The sequence below is a fragment of the Astatotilapia calliptera genome, chromosome 7 (genome assembly GCF_964374335.1).
Source record: "Astatotilapia calliptera chromosome 7, fAstCal68.1, whole genome shotgun sequence".
In the NCBI taxonomy this organism is placed as follows: domain Eukaryota; kingdom Metazoa; phylum Chordata; class Actinopteri; order Cichliformes; family Cichlidae; genus Astatotilapia; species Astatotilapia calliptera.
The window spans coordinates 61,616,312-61,638,902 of NC_137428.1; the positions used below are offsets into that span (position 1 = coordinate 61,616,312).

Consider the following 22,591-nt stretch of genomic DNA (forward strand, 5'->3'; position numbering starts at 1 on the left):
TCAAAACGATGTATTATTTAACACAGTTTTTTATTTTGAACCATAGACTGTAAACATCCTCCCACTGTACAGAAACAATCATAGCAGGTACTGCTTCCTGCATGGCCCTAATGTGAGCGCGCATCGTCTTTGGACTCCACGTGTCAGTCACCACAGTCCGGACTGTCTAGTAAGGCTGCCAAAAAGTTGATTCTGTTCATCTGGATGCTGTTTCGTCACTTATCCAAGTCTCTTCGCCTGATGAAAATCTAAATGAACAGAATTAACTTTCTGGGAGTTCCTCACTTGGATTATTGAGCTGCATGCAAGACATGTCTAGTAGGATTGGCAAAAATCAACACAAATTATAAATGGTAAATGGACTAGTTCTTATATAGCGCTTTTCCACTCTTCTGAGCACTCAAAGCGCTTTACACAACTTGTGCATTCACCCATTCACACCCATTCGCACAAGCACAACTGACATTCACACACATTCATACTCCGATGAATGCATCGGAGAGCAATTTCGGGTTAGTATCTTGCCCAAGGATATTTGGCATGCAGACTAGGGGAAGCCAGGAATCGAACCACCAACCTTCCGATCAGTAGATGACCTGCTCTACCACCTGAGCTACAGCCACCCTATAACACAATTACAAAACAAAGACAGAAAAACAGTAGAAGTTTGTTTTGTTTTTTCAGTGAAGGGGATTTCCACGAACTTTAATTATAATTTAACTGAATGAAGTAATTGATTGTAGGCAGTGGATCTGGCCTTTTGTGGAGTGGTAATTATAAATGAATAGAATATGGAACAGTAATGATTTTTGTTATCTTGGTTTAATAATCTGAAAGCTAAAATTAAAATTTGATTATCGCACAGCTCTGCTGTTCAGTACTTCTTTATGCTGATGTGGGATGAATCCCAGTCGCTCTTGTAAAACTATTTCAACACATTTCCATCAAGAGAGACGGAAAGTTGCATTTGACATCAGTGGCTATGAGGAGGGGAATCACACAGAGACTGAAATGACTTGCTTCTACCGCTATATGGAAAGGTGACATTGCTCTCTGCAAGCTTATAGTTTTGCACATTGATTATCAAATACAAATTTCCCCACAGAAGTTGGTTTTGCTCCCATCTTATTATCAAGGGCTGGAGTCGGGGCCTTGATACCCGTGCTCTAACCTCTGCTCACCTCTGTGCTGCTCTGTTTGCAAATTAGATCACTAGCATGGGATATTTTGGCTGTTTTCATGTCATTGATTTACATATAAAGTTAACGCTGACCTTTTCATCCACTTACAGGTCCATCCCACATCCTCGAGGTCACGCCCATTTAGCCGCCCTCGTCAGCCATGACTGTAGGTTTGCAGACTTTCTGACACCAAATGGCAGCAACAGATGGAAATTAAACTGTTTTATATGTTATAAAGATTATTTATTGTTTTGTATTTGTTACAGCTTACAACTTCTCTCACCGGATTGACCACCTGTCCTTCGGAGAGCCACTTCCTGGAATGATCAGCCCTCTGGACGGCACAGAGAAAATTGCTATTGATTGTAAGTTGGTGTTTCAGATGTTGTTGAATTACTTGTTATTAAAGTGCTCTGATAAACTTTTATTTCCACTGATGGCTCTTGATGCTTCTTTCCAGCTAACCACATGTTTCAGTACTTCATCACCATTGTGCCAACCAAACTGAACACCTACAAAGTGTCTGCAGACACGCATCAGTACTCCGTCACTGAGCGGGTAGGTCTGGGTTTGTACTGTTTTAGCTGGGGAGTAGATAGTGCATCATTGTACTGAAAGCATTTGTATGCCTTTGGCTGTCCCACAGGAACGTGTGATAAACCATGCTGCAGGCAGCCACGGAGTCTCAGGGATCTTTATGAAATATGATATCAGCTCACTAATGGTCAAAGTCACTGAGCAGCACATGCCTCTGTGGCAGTTCCTCGTCAGACTCTGCGGCATCATCGGAGGCATTTTCTCCACCACAGGTAGCTAACGTGCTCATGCTGTTTGAGTGCTGTCTGCATTAAGAGTGTACTGCAGTAACATTTTCAGATTGCTCTCCTGACTGAAAACCAACTTGGAGGTCACAGTGATTGTTTGTTCAGAACAAGGAGGCATCAAGCAGCAGCAACAGCTTTAACCCTTTACCCCTTGAAAGCCTAACAGGAGTAACCCTTGAAGCTCTTTTCTGACCTGAGTTGTTTTGGTCATATTTCAGCCTGCTTATAGAACAAAATCACTGCATGTGGATAAGAAGTTACTGCGGTGCTGTTTATGCAGCTACCCTTGGAAAAACCTGGAAGTTATTCTAATGATCGTCAAACCACGACATTGTTGACGTATACTGACGTGTCAAAACTCGTCATCAAGGGTACAGGGGAGGTCGTCACATCTTTATAGGAGGAAAGTCAAAAGATACACTAACCTTTAAAACTTTGAAAATAGATTTTGAATGTCAGAGCTGCTTACAAGCATTTCATGACAACCGCTCCTTGCAAGTTAACTAATTAAATCATGCTATAATGCAAGAACCATACTAACAAATTCCCATCATAAAGTGCTCTTATTATGCTCATGTATAGACTTTTATACTTTAGCTTTGCACGATTCACAGTACAAATGAATACTTATTTATCTTATAGTGGAACCTCTCATGTTGTCGACTTGTGTTAAGTGGTTTTAGCTCCCATATCCAGTTTTAAGCCATTTTTTTTCTAATTGGCTGCACCTCGCAGCCTCTCCAGAGAGATTAAACAGCAGGTGGGTGGAGTTTCTGTGTCTAAGATCTCACTGATATCGTACAGGGTCAAGAGCAGAACAGAAACAGTTCAGTAAAGTCTGAAGGAGTCATTTGTACACAGGCTGATCTCATTGATACTTTGGCTATTATAACAAAAAGCTTTAGAGTGACCCTTTAACCAGTAAAACAGGATATGAGACCTTTGCATGTAATTTAACAAAGTAGATCCAAGTATTCTCACAGAAATCTTCAGCTTAACAGCAGAAGTACCTGAATGTTGTAATCCCAAACATGGTGTTCCTGCCAAGACTAAGCCCTGGAGGATCCTGTGACTCTGTTTGTGAACCATCATTCTTAAATGAATCCTGTTAATCCACCTGGACGAAGAGAAAAACTTTATGCATTATTCACAGATTTAGCCACTGCATAAAAGCAGCAGGTAACAACTTAGACCAAGCTGCCTTCACCTCATCTAAACCCTGAACATGAACATCAGTATTTAAAGTTTTTCTCTCCCGGCAGGTATGATCCACGGCTTGGTGGGATTCTTGGTTGATGTAGTTTGCTGTCGTTTCCAAATGGGAATCTACAAACCTGTAAGTTAACGCAGAAGTAAAACAAGTACAAGAGCAATTTAGTTCTTTCTTCTTTTTTTTTTTAGTGGTACTAATTTCTTATTTTCTCCTTCCTCAGAAGGATGACCTGCCAGCGCAGGAAAACAGTGAAACTCAGCTTCCTGCTGAAAACTACACTGAGTAACAGCAGATGCTCACAATCTTGGCCTTACCCACACACAGCAATGACATGCTGGGGAGATGTTTACAAGTTTTATTATAAAATGTTCCCTTTTTTGTTAAAAATGTGTATTTGTATCTGTTTTAACTGTGTAATTCCACAAACCAGAAGCAGTGATTCATCTACTTATGAAAGACTGTAGTCAGTACCTCCACTTGTCACGTGTCAGCATCACTGGAGAGATGGAAAGCAGAAATTCTTAGATAAATGTTGTAGAATTGATTAGATTTACTGCAAAGATACCTGCAGGCCAACACATTTTCACTTCCCTCTGCTGTGGGGCCCCTTCCTCATACTTCAGCCTTTTTACAGAAGTGAATGTTATACTTAAACCTGTCAGGGACATGGAACAACTTCTCAGTGCCCCAGTCTAAAATGCATCTCATCACATGCAAAAAGGGAGAAACGTGTGCACGGGTATTGGGGTTCTGGGTTTAAATCCATCTGCTAACTGAGCTGAGCCTGGATCTTTTCCCTGTGATTTCCTCCCAGTGTCCAGGGACATGCAGGTTTGGTTAAGCAGTGATTCTAGATGGGCCGTAGGTGTATATGTGAGCGTGAATGGACGTAACTATTAGCCCTGCAATAGCCTGGTGATCTGTCTGTGGTATACCCCGCCTATCACCCGATGGCAGCTGGGATTAGCTCCACCAGAGAAGCGTTGATGGATGGATGTGTGTCCCTTTTAAAGTGGAATTGTGTGAAAAGTATAAGAGTGTTTGTTGGTGACATTGGTTAAATAGGAAACTGATGTGGGAAAATAAGTTTTAAGTTCATTGTCTGCATTTAACTGTGTTGTACATCCTGCTACAATCTGACCCGTCTATGGCTGGAAGTGCTGAAAGTCTCAGAGCCAGCGGTGTTGTGATTGCTGGTTGCTCTTTTAAATAAACGGCACACACAATTTAGCAATAAAAAAAAAAAATGGCTGAAAGTGATTGTATAAAAGGCTCTGAGATTTTATGTCTTTGCTCTGCAATATTGTGTGGGGTGGAGTTGCGGGAAATGACGTAGGCATATCCATGATAAGAATAAATAGGAAAACATCATTTAGAGTCAAATATAAATGCAGAAATTTTCTAAAATGCTCATCCTGCTACTCCAGGAGGGGAGATGGTCTTTCCGTGTTAGGTCTGTTTTACCTCATCAAGCTGTGTTCCTGGTTGCCATCCTTCACGGTGATGCTCCGAGTGTTAAGTTCGTGACTGGAAACTGCTGGCAACACTGACCATCTAGGTGGCAATAAAACAGCTGGCGGTGACAATCCAGCAAAGTGGAAGCCTCTTGTCCTCCTTCCTGTATCCTGACCGATACACCATCTTGTTATCTGCTGAACCTAAAAGAACTAGCCCTCACCTAGTACTCCTCAATAGCGATGCTTAACTGCAGTGAATATTTGCTGTTTCGTTTGGGTAAACGACTACTTAATAACCCAAATTGTTGATTATTTATACATTGATGAATAAACTGATCCATTATTTTCTCTCGTCCCAATTTTACAAGCAAGAACCTGTAGAAAAGAATATTTTACACCATGTCAAGAGTTTATTTGACAGTATTTCAGAATATCTTTCAGTAAACAAGTTTTGTTTTTTAGCAAAATGTAATATATCAGTACTGTCGCATTTCATAAAAATAGTTGTTCACGTCTTTGAAACTACAGTATCAATGATACAGTAAACCATATTTGTAGGAATACAGCTGTACAAGGTGAATAGTACACAATTAACACTACACAGTTATACTTGATCTCAGTGGGGGTTTATGAGCGTGCCATCCTTCACAGGTTCTGATAAGCAGATTTTTTTTGTTTCTTCATACAAAAATCGGTCACAGCAGGCAAGGGGTGGGGGTGGGGGCGGCCTGGATGGAGACAGAGGGCTGGATGACGTATTCTTTCAGCGTTTCCTAACTTTGACATTTGTACATACGGCAAACACGTTTCTACAGCCTACTGCGTCTTTCCACAACCATTTTAATCACAGGACACACAGCTCAGTCAGAATCCACCGCGAATCAGGATCAGGCCCGATGACTCTCAATGCACAAAGTCTTACTAGTATCCCAGTCTGCAGGTGCCTGGCTTTCCCAGCAGCTTACGAGCACAGCTTGGATGTACCATCATGTTGCATTCAGTCAAACAGTCGCAATCTTTTTTTTTTTTTAATTAATCTGGTCCTCCAGTACTCAAAAGCTTAAGTGATAAAGTTTTAATAAAGAGCACACATCCCGCTGAGAGAAATTGATGACATCGAAATGGAGAAATGCAGGAGGACAGTGACGTCATATTTAAATGCATGTATGTTTCACAGATGTGACATTTGCGGGCAAGAATACAAACTTAACGTTAAGCTGAAACACAGAAACCGTGGTCCTCTTTGATACAGCCCTGTCTCCATAGACGTTCACAGCTCTACACTCCCAGACGACTCTAAGAAGAGGATGTGATGCTACAGGCTACATGTTATCCCCTTTAAAACACAAGGGGACAAAGGGCAATCATTGACACTGACAAGCTATACAGCCGAGTGCATCAAGATATATACTGCTTGGCGTCCGACGAAACTTAGCGGTTTGCTGACGCGTGTGCATGGTCGCTGATATCTGTTTTGCATTCAGTTCCCAAAATACTTCACAACGGCAACAGCTCTGCATTAGTTCGAGTAAGGCACTCTGCCCCACCTCATAACCATCGGCCTCCTCTTCCCCGCACCGATGCCCCTCTCCCACAGTGATGTGGTACACTTAGCACAGTTAAAGGCATAGAAATGGGAAATAGAGACTGGACAAATTTTTCCTTTTGATCATTAAAATGAATACAACACAGCTTATAATTCTGCACAATGACTGCATGGTTGACTGTGATCAAGTTGTGTACATAACTCAGAAGAGTATCATGAGTTCTTACTAAGCCAACTGTCTTCAGTTACACAAAAGTTCAATTTTGTTCAATTTCGTGGGGAAAAAAAATCCTTTTCGTCTCATGAGTGCCGACCGGTCTGCTCCACATCTCGATTTTCTGCCTTTAAAAGACACGAGTCCCTGTCTAAAGACATGGTGGTGTATATCCATGCACACAAACGCCGCCTGCCTCGGCGGTCCGGGTGTGGTGACTCGCACAGTCTTTGATATGTAGTTTTTAGACGAGGCCGTGGAAACAGTGATCCTAAAATACTGTCCTGCTTCTTTTTTTGTTTGTTTGTTTTTTTTAAACAATGTGTCTAACTACAACACTGCCTCAAAAACACCAATAGGTATGTTTCTGAGTTTACCAAATGTACATATTTTTCACATCTTTACATTTATAGTATGAGATATATTGGTAGGCATGTGCGATTTAACATATGTCAGGTTAACTGGGCTGTGGTTGGGGTCAGTGCCGTGTGTTCCAGGAGTTTCAGTGTCACTGCTTCCATCTGACACACCTGTAGTCTGGTTCATCCCACTGCGCAGAGAAAACAGGGCAAGAAAACAGAAATCCCCTGGTTCTACATATGTTTCTCTTCCTTGTGTGAGCCCACGCTGCACTAAACAGTCTGAACCAGATACAGTCGAGCATTTAAAGGTACATATCGAAAGTACAGCTCCACTCAGAGTCAGGCGTCATTGCTCCATCTGTGATCAGAAAATCAGAAGTCGCATAAAAGGGTCCCCAAAGGTTTAGACCATATGTTACAATAGCTGTGTAAGTTTCTTTGTCTTTAAGGTGGTGGGTGTAATAATCATCTTGTAACAACAACTGAAATATAAAACATGATCTCAGAAGTCGATGGCGATGAAAACAGGGCAGACAGAGGCGGCAAGGGAGATCTACTGGTTCTCTGAAAGGTCCAGTGGTGAACTGAATGAGGAGCCATACAGTGTGACTCGGCCCAAACCAGTAAGATCCCTTCTACCTGCTTACTGTGGAGGTCCAGGACCTCAGGGTGCCAGGCAGTTTGTCAGACCCAGGGACATTCCAGGGCCTCGGGGAGGCAGCAGCACTCCTTGTTGGAGGATCTTCCACGTTTTTGGAGGGGCAGTAGAGCCCAATGTGGCCACCGGCCCGCTCATCTTCTCTGGAGAACAGACCTCGGGACACCAGCCTCTCCTGGAGGCTGATATGTCCATCGCCACTGCCCTGAGAGGCTCCGTTCAAATTCACACCAGCAAATGGGTCCCAGGGCCAGATAGTGCTTAACGCTTGTGTATGCAGATCCTTTCTCTTACAGCAGGGGGAGCAAGTCTCCCTTTGCCTCTCTCTTCTGTCAATGCACTTTCCCACAATAGCTTTGGAAGGCAAAGCACGAAGCTGTCTGTCGCCCGGTCCACAGTCCATCTCTCCCGACCCCTGAGGGGTTCCCTGCCCCCTGATGATGCATTTCTGCTCGGTGGACCTGCCACCTGCAGCCCCTCTAATGGAGCTGTGGTCTGTCAGCTTTGGAGCTTTGTCTGCCATGCACACTGTGGCCTCTAGAGGGAGCCGATGAGGGGAATCTGGGGCTGACGATGGATGGGATGAGAGCAATGGATTCAGGTGAGCTTCCAGGGTCACTTCCTGCAGGGCAGAGTGGGCTGTAGAAAGGGAATCCCAGGGGCCGGCACAGTCTGTCAGGGAGGAAAACAATATGCTCAAGAGGACTGATATGAAAGAGGTGGAAATGATCATGCACATGCATACAGACACAGAAAGAAAGGGAAAACACCCCAGAGATAAACACGTTCTTTTATAATATCAGACAAACTTGCATGCACATGTGTATAAGCAGCACAGCAACAGACTTACGTGTAAGGATTTATTCAGTGCTTGTAAACAGTTAACATATTTGCAGCTGTGTGTGACGGACTGATCCCGAGCAGCTCTCGAGTACAAAGTCTACTTCAAAACCCTCTTCAGGACAATTAGACCCAATAGTTTACTACAAACCATCTTCCACTCTTACTATAGCACACACGAGCACAGATGCACACATGTCAGCTACTTTCCCATGCAAAAACTCGTGACCACAGTTATAGCACACAGATTAATCAGTATGGAGAGAGAGAGACATGCAGTTTTCACAAACCGTGTCTTTAGAGTGGCCCATTAGGAAGAAATAGGGGGAGCTTAGTGTGTCACCTTTCATGCACATGGAGAGGTTGGGAGGTACCATTCCTGAGGGAAGGCAAATAAAAGCCTATACCAATCATTAGACTTAAAGCAGAGGGGTTACAACACACGAAGGCTTGAGAGTCGCTCGTTACCATCTACTGTTTAATCAAAGTAGGCTTTCAGATATTAGTCGAGGAGTAAAAAGTGGACAGATATGAATGCATGTTAATGTGTTCTTGAGTTAAGTTGAAGAGCAAACAGTAAATCTTTAGTAAGAGTGTAAACAATGAGACTGCGTCTCTTTGTAAGGAAAACTCACCATATTCTGGCACCTGTCCTGTGCCTCTCTTTAGCAGCAGCCTGACCCGCCTGCCTCCCGCTTTGATGAGTTCAATGGCGCGGGCGTGAGTCATGTCCCTGGTGCTGTCTCCATTAATCTCTATGATCTGATCTCCAACCTGGACGAGACACACACAGGAGCGGGTCAGTTTCTGCCACCCTCGGTTTACTCACAGCAGAGTAACTTTTCCACAGAACCAGTCTTCTCTTGGGGAACCTCCACTGAGCAACTTGTTCAAGTACATTTCAACACGAGTGGTTAAGAGTGAGCAAAAGGTTTGCTCAATTCACTCAATTTACTCAATGCATTCATACTTACTCACTTGAGCAGAAGGAAAAATCCATGCTCTGTTAAACTTTACACCATTACTAAATTTTAACAAGGACGCTGAGTGATATTATGTGACACGACCATTTAGATGGATGTATGTGTGTGTTTGGCTTACTTCGGATTAATCAGACTTACTTTTTCCATTTTGAAAAATAAAACAGAGCCATTACTATTCACCAAGTGCAATCCCAACCATCTGCCAAAGAGTGCTTTCACTCTTGTCGTGGTTTTCCTTATCTCACCCTCATCCTTCCATTTCGTATAGCAGGACCATCCTCTGCAAGGCGCAACACAAACAGGTCCATCTTGTACTCTCTGCCTCCTCGAATACTGAAGCCAAAACCTTTAGCGCTTTTCTCGAGCTCCACTGTAAAGTAATCATAGTCCTGCAGAACAAAATGTAGACGATTTACAACAGAAAAAAATCAAATATGCGATTTCTATGTGAAAAGCAATGATTATGATAAATATAATTGGAATAAGTTACAAACCTGCATACAAATGAAGGATGTACGGTCAACATAAGCAGACAGCTCTTGGTCAAGCTCTACCTGTGGTCTGAAGTCAGCTGGGATCCCTAGAGGGAACTGTGCAGCTGCAGGGTGCTGTCTAAAATCCAGCAGACCAGGTGGGTGTCTGTAGTCCAGTGTTGGTGGCTGCCGATAATCAGTCACTGGTGGGTGACGGTAATCTACCGGCGGTTGCCGGTAGTCAGTGAATGGAGGATGGCGGAAGTCAGGTTTGACATCCTGTCTTGCTTTTACCTCTGACCTGCCATGAGAATGAAAAGTTGACAAAAATCTGAGCAGCGAGGTGAAAAAAGCATCCCTGTTGGAATAAATTTGCTGGCGAAGTAACACTGGAGATGTAAGGAAGGAAAAAAACAGACAATTACTGGGTGTGTGCAGATGAGAAGGCTCATCACAAAATGGATAGGTGGGAATATCAGCCTCTGTTATGAAACTTTTATCAAGTTCACACTTGCAAAATGGGCATCAACTCACAGCTCTGGGAGGACTGCTCACAGTGTCGCATTCTGAGACTTGCGTGCGCGCACACTCACACTTTCATAGTTTTGACACACAGCAGGGTCCAATTGCTAGGATCCTGCATTATAGAGGTGATACCTTAAAGTAAATTATTCACTGCACACTGTAGAAGCTAAGTGGTGTTATGCAACTGGGTAGAAACCAGCCTGAGACAGAGTGTCTGACTGGGACATCAGTTGTCTGCAGTCACAGGTTTTCTGCTACACTGACTGGGACACTCTCTTCAGCATGCACAATTTGGTATCTGTCACCTGTGAACTTCATGCCCCTCCTCCTTTCAGTCATTCTGTGTGCTTTTTAACAAATCTTACCAAACACCCTCTTAACCCAGCCTTACCTGCCATCGTGGAGGTAGAGCTGTGGATGGGGGCCAGATGGCTGCGTGACTGGGCTCTGCTGGGTTCCTGCTGGTGCAGGAGGACCAGTCACCGCTTGGTTTGTCTGAGCTGGTGTCTGGCCGGGTTGGACTGGTGTCTGTCCGGGTGCTTGACCTGGCTGAGCGACCATTTGGCCAGACTGCGTGCCTCCTTGGCTTGTCTGGGCTACAGGACTGGGCTGGGTCTGCGGGCTGTGTTTCTGGGTCATGGGGCTCTGCTTCTCTGAACTAGGACCAGAATGGGAGCCTGCGATGGACAGAGGGTTAGGTAAGATTGTACCCGATTGACAAAGCTTTGAATAAAAAGTGAATTGAATGGATTGACAAATAAAACATGCTCAGGATGCTTAAGATTGCAGAAGAGAACTCTTCTGAATTATTTGCTCCATTTGCTAAAAAACCTTCTAACCTTTATGTTTCTGCATCACCAAGCACAAACCCTGTATCCTTTATAGATGACTAAATATAGAAGCCTTTTGACTTTTTAACCTCAGTAAATGCAACATTTTGTGTGTGTAAGACTTTCTTTGGCGAAGTGAAATAAAATATATTCATATGAGATAGAGGGCACCGAGTTCAGGGAGTTTCCTGCAAAGGTAAAACAGGAGCCAAATAAACATTCACAGAACAACGTCTGATTTTATTTGCCGCACCAAAACACTTACTCTCCTCTGGTATGATGTGCAGAGTGACTGTTAGTCCAGCATCTTTAATGAGCTTGACGATGTCTGCATGCGGCATGCTGATAATGGATTGTCCGTTCACTGCCAGGATCCGGTCGCCCACCTTCAGCTTCCCACATCTGTCGGCCGGGCTGCCCTCGATGATGCGTCCTATTTTATGGGGCACAGCTGGAAACGGACAACAGCAAGGTGGTTGGTCATGAGCAATTTTGAAGAAAGATGTGAAAACAGCACATTAGTGTTTGTATTACAGCCTTAGCTTCACAGGTTAGGACTGCAGCCACTGTTTAAAATGACAGGTTTAAATATTTTGTTGCCTTGAAGTTGCAACACAGAAGTGTTGGTTTTAAAATTTCATGATGACAGTATGCCAACTAAACACATGAAATTTTGAATTTAAGCTTTTACATACACTTAACAAAAAACAGAAAATTTTCACTTCATTATGAAATATCTCTGAACCCCTCAGGGACTATTCACCAAGCACCATTACATCCTGAACTAATGTTTAAAATTAGTTCAGTATGCCCAAAATGGGTATGCCAGACCCACTTAGGGGGTATGTGTATTTTTAGGTGTGTACAGAAATATTGCAGTGGATGTTCCCAGAATGTGTAGGACATTTGAGAAGAATCCATTAATCTTCAGAACAAAACATCTTCACTGTGCCATCAGTCCAATCGGACTGAAGAATCCCACAGTCTGCTGAAAGATATTAGCTCCCTGTAGCAAAGCGTAATCATATGTTTAATAAAGCCTCATTTAAGACAGAAAGATGCTTTTAATACTACTTAGGCTGAATCAAGAGGAAAAAAAATCCCCACAAAAATTATAGTCTTACAAGACAAATTAATTTCTCTTGACCCCGACTAATGGAAGCTCTGAAGCTACTGGACGGGATAAGAAACAGCACTTTAGTGGAAGTGATTCTATGATAATGACCTAATCTCTAACCAGGCATCGACTTTGAAGACAGCAGGCAATGTGAAATTTAAAAAAAATGAATACATTTAAAAAATACATATATATATAAATCATAAGAAATATATCCTAAAAATATTTGAGATATGAAGCTAAATTTGCACAGGAGTCATTATATATGTTCGAACTTTATACCATAAAGTTTTTATGCTGGTCGAGCAGGAGGCCCGTGTTGGTTTGAGATTAAATTATGCATTTGCATTTTTCCTCATGAAATAGATACAGCAGCAAAAACTAAAAAGGTGACTGCACAGCCACCATCTTTAGGATGATTGCTCATCAGGATGTAAAAATCACCATTTATCTTTAGGAATGACCTTCTGGGATCCTGACAGATGCAAGTCATTGTAACTCACTGATGACGGTGGCATTTTCCGGTCTGTTCAGGGAGCTGATGATGACAAAGCCGAAGCCCTCGTTCTCCTTGCGGTTAATAACCACATCGCTGGTTTGCAGGGAAGATCCCTCCGGTGGCGAAGTGGCAACCGGGGCAGCGACCACCGGAGGGCCCGAAGCTGAAGCTGCGTCGCTACGTGGAGAGCTGTGCTGCGTGGACACTGAGCCGGGGCTGCGGCCGTTCACGGGACACGGTTCACCTGAAGGAGAGGACGAGAGCAGGCGAGATGAGTCCGCTCACGGCGGTCATTGAGTTTTCACAGTTTCCCGACAAAAGCAGCTAAAGATGAAAGATGTAGCCACTGACAAAAATGAAAACAACAGTGGTCTTCTTCAATCCCAGCAGGGATTCTGTGTCAAAGTCAAACTTGGCTTCTCTGCTTGTCATTTATGACTCTTTTGTAACCGCTTGCCCCTGCGGGAGAAGCGCACCCAGAAAGACACAAACCACAGAGCCTGCTGCTGCAGAGCTGACAATGAACAAAGGATAAATGTATGTATGATCTACTACCACAGAAAGGATGTGTGGGTGAGAAGTACACAGAGATCCTGCGCGCAGACTGTTAGCATGTGTGCTGTGTCCAAGCTGTGTTTTTTTAATTTGATGCCAGTGAAATGTGCAGCCTGTTCTCCAATCTTGGTCAAGTGTGAAAAAAAAGACAAAAAGACAAAACAAAAAAGAACAGAAAAAAAAAATCAACAAACAAAACATGTCCTCACCAGGCATTTGCACTCTCCTTCTCACAGTCAAGCTGACTTGACCATTGCGAGCGGCTGCGTGCATCAAGTCTATTACGTATTTGTGCGGTTTCCCAGCAACCACATTTTTATCCACAGAAATGAGCTCATCCCCGGGTCGAAGCCGCCCGTCGCGCTCAGCGGGAGTGTTCTCTATTATAGCGCCAATGACAATCTGTTCAAAGACAATCAATATTAGCAGCATAGATTTGGGGGAAGGAGATGAGTCGAAGACAAGTGGAAACACACAACAGTTGCTTTACTTAGCTTGTAAACTACCTTTGGGTCATGGTAACAGTTTTTCACCTTCTTTATATCCTTATGTCACATTCTTTCTCTGTCATAGACTGCATGCTGTTGTACAACGTGGACAAGTTAGCAAGGCGTTACTTCAGTATGGGAGGCACTGAGCAGTTAGAGGGTCAGCAAAGTGTGAGAAGGCCACTTGTGTGCAAGTCTGTGTGTGTGTCTGGAGGCTGTTTTGGTCAGATGTTTGGGACTGGATGGAGAATGTGAGACAAGATTAAGTGCAAGTCAGATGAGGCTGGTGTGTATGAGGTTAAAATATGAGTGTGGTCCAGCCCGTCCCATACGAGCCTTGTCACGGGCGTCCGGACTCACAGCCTGCACGGCCTCGTCTCCCCCCAGGATGCGGAAGCCGAATCCAGTCTTCTCCCTCAGCAGGTGCACCTCCACCTCTTCGTACTCCGGGCCTGACACACAGGAGCTTACAGTTAAAACAATGCTCGATTTTCCGCCTTAAACTAAAAAATAAAGTTTTCTGTACTCACGTCTGCTCTCGTAGATGGCCCTCGACTTCTCATAAAGGTCATACGGGTCGGGTTTGTTAAGGTCGAAGCCTTCGGTGGAGTCAGGCACAGAAGTGCGGTGCTGTGGCTGGTTTGGGAAGGGCGTACCAGGCGGCAATACTGGACCAGACAGATTTGCTTGAGGGCTGCTGTGTGGATCCCATTGGTCAGGTAACTAGAAGGAAGCACCAACAACAGTTTTTTAACTTAACTCAGTTTTGCCCATTCATTTTTATTGTTTGTCTTAAATTAATCATTACTTATTATTATTATTATTATTATTTTATTATAAATTATCACTATAAATAATAGTTCAAATATGTCGCTATGAAGACTTCAAAACTCCTTCTGCCAAGTATTCAGGATTAAACACATCAAATGTTTAAGTGCTGGACACAAAAGACTGTTTTTGCATTGCGGGTTTAACTTTCCATATCTAAACACAATAGGCTGAACATGGGCATTATGATCTTTCAAACAGTAATGAATGCTATGTCAAGGCAACAGAATTAAAGACAACAGACACAGTTTTTGAAATTTTGCCTTTGGAGATATTCATCAGTAGATTTGAAATGAAATGATCAAGATGTGAGTGAAGTGCAGACTTTCAGCTTTAATTCACAGGGTTTAATAAAAATAACAGACTAAATGGTTGGGACAGTTTTCTCATTTTAACAGGCTTAAAAGTAACCAGACAGTTAAATGTCAGTCTTTGTTATTTTATGATAACTTAAGGAGATAAAATAACAGGTTCGATCGTGGCTGAAGAGTTGGGAGTTCGCCTTGTAATCGGAAGGTTGCCGGTTCAAGCCCCGGCTTGGACAGTCTCGGTCGTTGTGTCCTTGGGCAAGACACTTCACCCGTTGCCTACTGGTGGTGGTCAGAGGGCCCGGTGGCGCCAGTGTCCGGCAGCCTCGCCTCTGTCAGTGCGCCCCAGGGTGGCTGTGGCTACAATGTAGCTTGCCATCACCAGTGTGTGAATGGGTGGATGACAGGTTGTGTAAAGCGCTTTGGGGTCCTTAGGGACTAGTAAAGCGCTATACAAATACAGGCCATTTACCATATAGATAAAAGGTCCAATGTTGTTTATGAGGGTTAGATTTTCTGATGGTTCGCGGTCACTCACAATGTGCTGATTAATAAGGTGTCAAAGTAAGTGAAGGAAGCCGTCACTAGCTTGGGGTCGAGTGCTTACTCTACGATCTGGTTCATTTTAAAAGCTCAGCCAGCTCAGCAACGCCAAAAAGCATAAAAGATAACAGAAGACAACTAAAGTTCATGATCACAGAGGGAATTCCAAACATTGTAACCAAGGCAGATTACTTCGCTGTAGATATGTGAATGTTCATGCCTTCATGCATATAAACAGAGTTTACAACAAGCTGCAAACTACTGGTTACATTTAACAACAGCAAGATCAGATTAGACATTAGTCAAGACTTTTGCACATTAAAAAGATTTATTAGAATGAAAGAAGAGAGAAGCGTGGAAATGTAAACCAAGGCCTTCGTTCACTCTATCCAACATGGTGGAGGCATTGATTTGGCATCGACACACAGTCAGTGTTTATTGATGATGTGGCTGCTGACTGAAATAGCAGAATTAATTTGAAATTACACAAAGATAAATACAGTACAGATGAATAATGACCCAAAATATACTCACGTTAAAAACCTATTAATATAAAGAAATAAAATGCTATTTAATGGCAGAGACAGTCACAAGATATTAACTGATCAGACTATGGACCAACAAGCAGCTGCAGTACAGACTAGCAATGCATCGTCCTCCTTTGTGAAGGAAATGCAGCATTTAGCCTTTATGAAGTCAGTTTTTCATTTCTGAATTTGCATCTAGGTGTTAAAAAAAAAGAGAAAAATCTTCTATTTATGATTAGTTTGTCCAGTTAACTTTGGAGCCTTTGAAAATGGGGTGACCGTAAAATGGCTATAACTCTTTAAAGCCCTTGAATTAAAGCTGAAAGTCTACACTTCAATCACATCTTGATTGCCTCATTTTAAATTCACTGTAGAGGCAAAAATAGGAAATCTGTGTTCTTCTCTAAACGCTGAAGGATGTGAGTGTGTGTGTGCAGATATGCAGAAAATAATGATGAGAAGGAACACGTGTTATTATCCAGTAAAGAAAAATAACTATTATGAATTTAAATTAACAATCATATTTCAAACTTAAATGTGGTGACAATCACCACACCCGAATGTGCTGTGTAATGTAAAGGAGAACAGATTGTTCGGCCAGCAACAGGTAGTCTAAAAATCAACCTGAAGAGGGGTTTTTTTTCCCCCCAGCTGGTGCGATGTACCTTCTGAAGTGATCAAAGTAATAAGCAGCTCAGGGGAGGATGTCTCTTTTTACAATAAAGTAAAAGCCAAACACCTCTCAGGTAACACAGTCTCTGCAACCAGTGCTGATCCCTAACACACAGCCAGAAACACATTTAGTTCAATCACCGTACCTGTTTGGAGGCCTTCCATGGAGAGATGTGGCCTGAGGAAGAAAAACAAAGTTAACACAGAACAAACTCAAATAATCTGTTCCATTTTTAAGGAAAAACAGAAGAATCGACGAAACACAACTACACGGGAAAAAACAAAACAACGAAGATCTGAGAACAAGCCTTTCTGCTGATGAGATAAAAATCAGAAATCTTCCCTTAATGAGTGACAAAAATCCGCAGTTTGCTGTTTTCATATTTCTCTGTTTTGACTTTGTTTGTGTAACTCTTCTTAAACAGGTTTGGTTGTTGCGTTTGTTTTCAGCATAATTACATCATTAGCTGCAGGCGAAAGCACAGGCCCCCGCCCCTCCACACGAACCCGCAAACACACACTATTTGCTGTGAAAGTTGTGTATTATCCGCGCGCAGGAAGCACGGAGAGCTCTACATCACAACAACAATCTCATCGCCACAGCTCCCCTGTGACTCCTCTGAGTCAAAGACGTACAGAACATTTATGCTGCTAAGACCCAAATACATACATTTATACATGGAGAAAATGTACAGTAGCTGCCTTGTACAAACATTTAGACTGAATCTTTACACTTGAGGATAGAAATGCATAAACAAAAAATCCTCCATCTGATGTGGGCGCTTGGAAAGTATTCTTTTGAGAATCCAAGCGTGCTTAATATCTGACAGTTTCTAAGATTTTCTGAGAAATGTCAGGGAGCGCCGGGTGGAATATGCTGTATTTATGGAACAAAAATGTGCAGTTGCTGGAGAACCCTGATGCAGCTTGCTTGCAGCAGCTTTCAACCTGTTGGGTAACTGAGAATTACAGGTGTTTTTGCATCTGACAGCACGCAGGAGAATGTGAAGGGATCCTGATTATGTGACTACTTCACTAGGGTTGATTTAAAAAACAACAACAAAAAAACAAAACCTGTTTACACTACTGTAGTGCCCCCTAGACGTGATGAGTCTGATGATGGTTGGCGGAAATGTAGCCAATAAACAAGTCTCCTCAGTGCATTAAACTAAATCCACACACACAAAAGTTTTTTTCCTGCACATCTCACAATTCCCAAGATATGAGCCAAAACATTTTGCAGTGTTCATCACCATATGGTGGCACTGCCATTTTTCAGTAATGGCTCAGTCACATCAGAGCAAAAATAGGACAGCAGCCTCCTTGTGGCTGGGGGTGGGGGAAATGGTGTTTGATGGTCACTCCACTGAGTATTTTTTACATTCAGCAACCGGCTGCAAGCAGTCGTGGTGACCATGTCAATCGCAAAGCGATTACACAGGTGGGAAGCAACCTGTCCCCAAATAACTGCTGACTGACTGCAGTCACTCTCAGACAGATTGGTGAAGGTTTGCAAATAATTGGCATCATTTATAAATGCAGACAGATTGCCAACACATCTAAGTCAGTCTACACCAGTGAACGCAACTTGTCTGCAACATGTCTCTCTGCAACAGCTGGTTTCTGGTTATATTTATATAGTCTGGTTGCTTATATATCAAGCATTACCGTCAAAGTGCCAAAGTGCAGTCCTGCAGCAACTACGTCAGTATTTGTGGAAGAGTTGAATTTCTGTTTCAGATCCATGAGGCTCTGGCTTGATGCTGAATGTAAGCAGTTAATGTGAGTTTCTTTTTTTAACATGAATTTCTTTGCATGTAGACAGCCAGAGATTAGCAGTTGTTCATTGATTTATTGCAGTAAGGGCGATCGTGGCTCAACAAATAGAATAGGATGCAATGACAATATCACTATAATAACAGTCAAATGTAACCATAAATAATTACTGTCTCACTACATCGGTCTGCTTTTTAGATTTGTGAGATGAAGCCCAGAACATGTACCAACAAACAGAACGGCAGAGCTTTCAATTAAAAAAATAAATAAATAAATCAGAGAGCGCGAGAGAGTCGAGGACAACTAAATACGACAAATCACTGCATGTCAGTATGAAGTGAAAATGAAAATTTTAATTCATTTCCTTTCACTTTTCCCCCCACTTTGAATCCCGCCTCCCCCATTTGCCCAGTTAAAAGCATCTTTGCAACCTGGAAATATTTTCCATTTCAAAACCAAATGTCATCCATCCTAGCTGTATCTGAGAGTGTGGAGGAGGGAAATAGAATTAAAACGCTCCCATAAACACTGATGAGCGCCATCCATGGTGCTACACAGTGGCGGCGGCGGAGGGAGGGCTCTTTGGGAGGCTGGGACTAATAACCACGTTCTGCAGGGAATACGGGCCTTAAGGGAAGCCTTTAAGAACTTCTAATAAGTCCTTTTCAGAAAACTTTCCTTAATGACCCACTGAAGGAAATGAGCTACAAGGCAATTGTCCACTCATATTACAGAGAACCATCATCCTTACAGACACATTTAAGCACATTTAAATGCTAATATAATTCACCAGCATGTGTGGCGCACTCGTATGCATGCTGATGAATTACAAATGAATGACTTTTAGGAGGCTTCACATGGTCTCTCTCACAAGTCAGTGGTCAAACAGTCTGGCAGGCTAGTATCACAGACTAGCCTGCTGAGTTCTGGATGGCCTTCAAATTAGCCTGATTGGCTTGTGCAGCCCGACACCTTTTTCTTTCCAGCCTCAGTATGCATCCTCATTGGTGCTGCAACATGTCTCTGGTCTGTGGTTGGCTCTGCTTCAAACTGGGATGTCAGGGGACGGAGCTGTGAACATGACCAGAGCTCCGTGCAGCTCTGGCAGTGTGCCCACGCTACAGTCAAGCAGTCAGACAACACACACACAACACACACAGTCATACATGCAGAGGAAGTCTAGCACTGTGTCTCTGTTACAGAGGGCTCTAATGCACTCAGTCACACATCTAAAATCATGTGGTCAGCCTAAATCTCACTGATGCTCTGCACAAAAATTCTTCATCTGAGAACTCGAACATGTTTAAACATTCCTGACATTTTGCACATCTGAGTCACTGTAAAGGACCTTGTCCCCTCTTTCACCCTGCAGAGAAGAGAGAGGCACGGAGAGAGCCGGAGAGCTTCCTGGTGTGTCAGGCTGATAGCCCCTGTGGGGTTGTTGTCTTGAGTTGTTTGACAGAAACTGGTGAGTTTGTGAGGAGATGGCATCTTTGGGGGAAGGGGTGGGGGGGTAATCTGCCACATTCAGCCTAGCATCTAGAAGGATATCTATTCAGAAAGATATACTTTGCAACTGTGTATCTACATGTGACTCTGCATTAGCGTGTGCATAAATGTTGTATCTGAAGCAGTGTTTTTGCAACGGCTGACCTCCAGGTGGCAGATGTTGGCTCTGCACGGTTGGGCCGCCACGGGGAGCATTGCAGCATTTGATCTGAGTGGCTCACATATACATCCACACATGCAGCGGCATACCCTGGTGTATTCTGTGTTCGTGCTGAAAGCACTTTAGTCATTTGTACTCATTTCATACAGACATCATCCTTATAGATCTCCAATTATTGCCAATAATGTATTCAAAGCAATCAGGACCTGCATGAAAATCAGCAAACCACCCAGCAGCACTTACATCAGACAGTCTGATGTATCAGGATCGCTAAGAACTAATGTCTTTGATGGCTTGTCAGGTCTGCAATCATAATTCGTGCCACACTTCAATTAATTAAACCTTAGACGCATAGGAGACTGATTGACTTCATTCCTAATTAAATACAATTCGCGAAAAGGGTGATGCAAACGAGGGCATCGCCATAATTCCTCTTTATTGTTTTGATATCATCTCAGAAACAAAGCATATTAACTCTGAACTCCTGGCAAATTATCTCTGGAGAAACTACAGACATAATGACAAAAACAAGCATTAAAATGTGAACTTCAAAGATGCTGCACGCCTCATTCAAAACACAATGAGCTCATGAGGTTTTCTCTTTAAACGGCTAAACAACAGAAGATGACTTTTGTTGTTCTTCACTTTCATGAGCAACAATGCTCCATATTTAACTGCTGTGTAGTTTAGTGTGTGTGTGTGTGTTTCAGGCAAATGGTATAGGCAGCCGGGGGGAATTATCAAGTCAAATGCTGACCTGTGACCTGAACACCTCCGAGAGAATCAGAGCAAGAGTACGTGTCAACAAATGCAGCTTCCACTGTGCAATTTTATTTCCTTGCAGGTGGCTAAACATACAGGAACTACAAAAAGTGGGAAAATAGCCACACTCCATGCGGTCCTGGCAGAACTGCAAGAATCTATACTTCAAGCTTCAACACCATGAAATTCTCCTCAGCCCCCTTTCTCGCCACCTTTATAACTCCATTTTGATTTATTTTCTCACACCAAGGGTGTGCGATTGTCTTCTCCCTTCACTGAACATGTGCAGGAGCATTATACGTGGAAAACAGCAGCTCATTGCAGGTATTGTGGAACCTCACTAGCCCCGAAATTTGTCAAAATACAAAGAGCCAACAGTCTAATAAGTCAGATTTAAATGCTTGTTTAATAGGATAAAAGCCTGTGCCATTGTGAGAAAGCAATGGAAGTTTTGCAATGGACAGGAAAACAGATCACAGCCAGTAATAAGACTCCATATATTCTCTTCTTGTCCCGCTTTCCTTCACCTAACATAACATCAAACTAGATTTGTATTCAGCAAAACGGTAAAAATGTGGTTTTGCAGCCCGTGCGAGCACAGTCAGTATATTCAGCCAAACAGCATCACACCATCCAGTTCATCCTGTTTGCCAGCTAGATGACACTCTCCAGTAATTTCTGTCCAAAGCACATTGCAGTAAAATAACCGCATTTGTTCTGAAGATGAGTGGCCTCAGTGGGGATGAAACTGCTTTCCCCACAACAGTGCCGGTGCCATCTGTGCCCAGAGAGTCGCGCTACACCTGACGGTGAGTTTAACGCCGCCTCTCATCCCAACTCCCCACTTCATTTTACATTTGATGTGCTGTATCTTAAAACTCCCTCCATGTCAAATCCCCCTCATGCCTCTCTGTTCTGTTTCACTGGAAAACATCGTTGGTGATAAAGCTGCACTTGGAAACTGCTGAGAACACATGGTGCGATGCACAAAACACTTAGTGTGACATCTGCTGACACTTTTTTCCTGATCTGTAATATTGATGTGTATTCACTGGATGAGTCACCGCATATGAAATACACTAAACAACATATTGTTCATTGCATCCTTAGGTTATATCATTTCTAATAATCTGTCCTGCAGCCATTTGTACCTGCATTGATCAAATTTCCCCACGGTGGATATTAAAGTTTCATTTTCTTAACCGACACAATGTGAAATACATTTGAATTGTTTCACTTTTTATGAAATTCCCCCCTCCCCTGCCAACAGATAATTTGCACCAGACAAAATTATTCTTCCAGCTTCTAAAGTATTTATTATTCCAAAAATAAAATCTCATCTTAAGACCTGAATAAAATCCGAATAAATAGGCCGTGTTACTTGAACGAGTTTAAAAATAGAACAGGTCTCGAAATCATCATAATCAAAATCTCTTTAGCTCTTTCAGTGCTCACTGTCAACTCTACTTGACTTCTCTATTGCAAAGCTGCAGCTGGAGGTGACGATGCAAAGCAAAACGATGTTTGTGCACGTCAAAGCCAGAAACCAGCTTACATTTAGCGGGAAGCTGCTCTTGCACTGGACTCATCTTTAATTATTCTTCTGTTAAGTTATGAACGGTAACAAAATATCACATGTGATTCTGCATTAACTGGAGTGAAATCGTTTTTGTCACTGCAAACTTAAACAGTTCAAAGAGGGCATTAAAAGAGGAGAAACTTGCTGGACTTTCACTATAAC

General features: G+C 42.8%; 2 protein-coding genes across 5 annotated transcripts in view; one reads left to right on the forward strand and one right to left on the reverse strand.

The window, feature by feature from the left end:
- The window catches only part of LOC113026942 (endoplasmic reticulum-Golgi intermediate compartment protein 2-like), a 6,432-nt gene extending 1,613 nt beyond the window's left edge, over positions 1-4,819 (forward strand). The window contains exons 8-13 of the mRNA XM_026176261.2: positions 1,292-1,347; positions 1,448-1,546; positions 1,642-1,739; positions 1,828-1,990; positions 3,268-3,341; positions 3,439-4,819. Coding sequence (XP_026032046.1) covers positions 1,292-1,347; positions 1,448-1,546; positions 1,642-1,739; positions 1,828-1,990; positions 3,268-3,341; positions 3,439-3,504 — 556 coding nt within the window. The 3' untranslated portion in view covers positions 3,505-4,819. The remainder of the gene's footprint in view (positions 1-1,291; positions 1,348-1,447; positions 1,547-1,641; positions 1,740-1,827; positions 1,991-3,267; positions 3,342-3,438) is intronic.
- A 244-nt stretch (positions 4,820-5,063) lies between these two features.
- Positions 5,064-22,591, reverse strand: part of magi2b (membrane associated guanylate kinase, WW and PDZ domain containing 2b) — an 88,709-nt gene continuing 71,181 nt past the window's right edge. For 2 of the 4 annotated variants that reach the window (XM_026176259.2, XM_026176256.2), the window contains 11 exons: positions 16,790-16,821; positions 14,296-14,488; positions 14,102-14,217; positions 13,487-13,679; positions 12,727-12,966; positions 11,372-11,557; positions 10,668-10,953; positions 9,773-10,052; positions 9,524-9,667; positions 8,931-9,069; positions 5,064-8,127 (listed from right to left, as the gene is read on the reverse strand). In XM_026176259.2, the coding sequence (XP_026032044.1) occupies positions 7,433-8,127; positions 8,931-9,069; positions 9,524-9,667; positions 9,773-10,052; positions 10,668-10,953; positions 11,372-11,557; positions 12,727-12,966; positions 13,487-13,679; positions 14,102-14,217; positions 14,296-14,488; positions 16,790-16,821 (2,504 nt within the window). In that variant the 3' untranslated portion in view covers positions 5,064-7,432. Of the gene's footprint in view, positions 8,128-8,585; positions 8,675-8,930; positions 9,070-9,523; positions 9,668-9,772; positions 10,053-10,667; positions 10,954-11,371; positions 11,558-12,726; positions 12,967-13,486; positions 13,680-14,101; positions 14,218-14,295; positions 14,489-16,789; positions 16,822-22,591 lie in introns of all 4 variants that reach the window. The other 2 variants (XM_080304802.1, XM_026176257.2) reach the window with 2 other exon arrangements.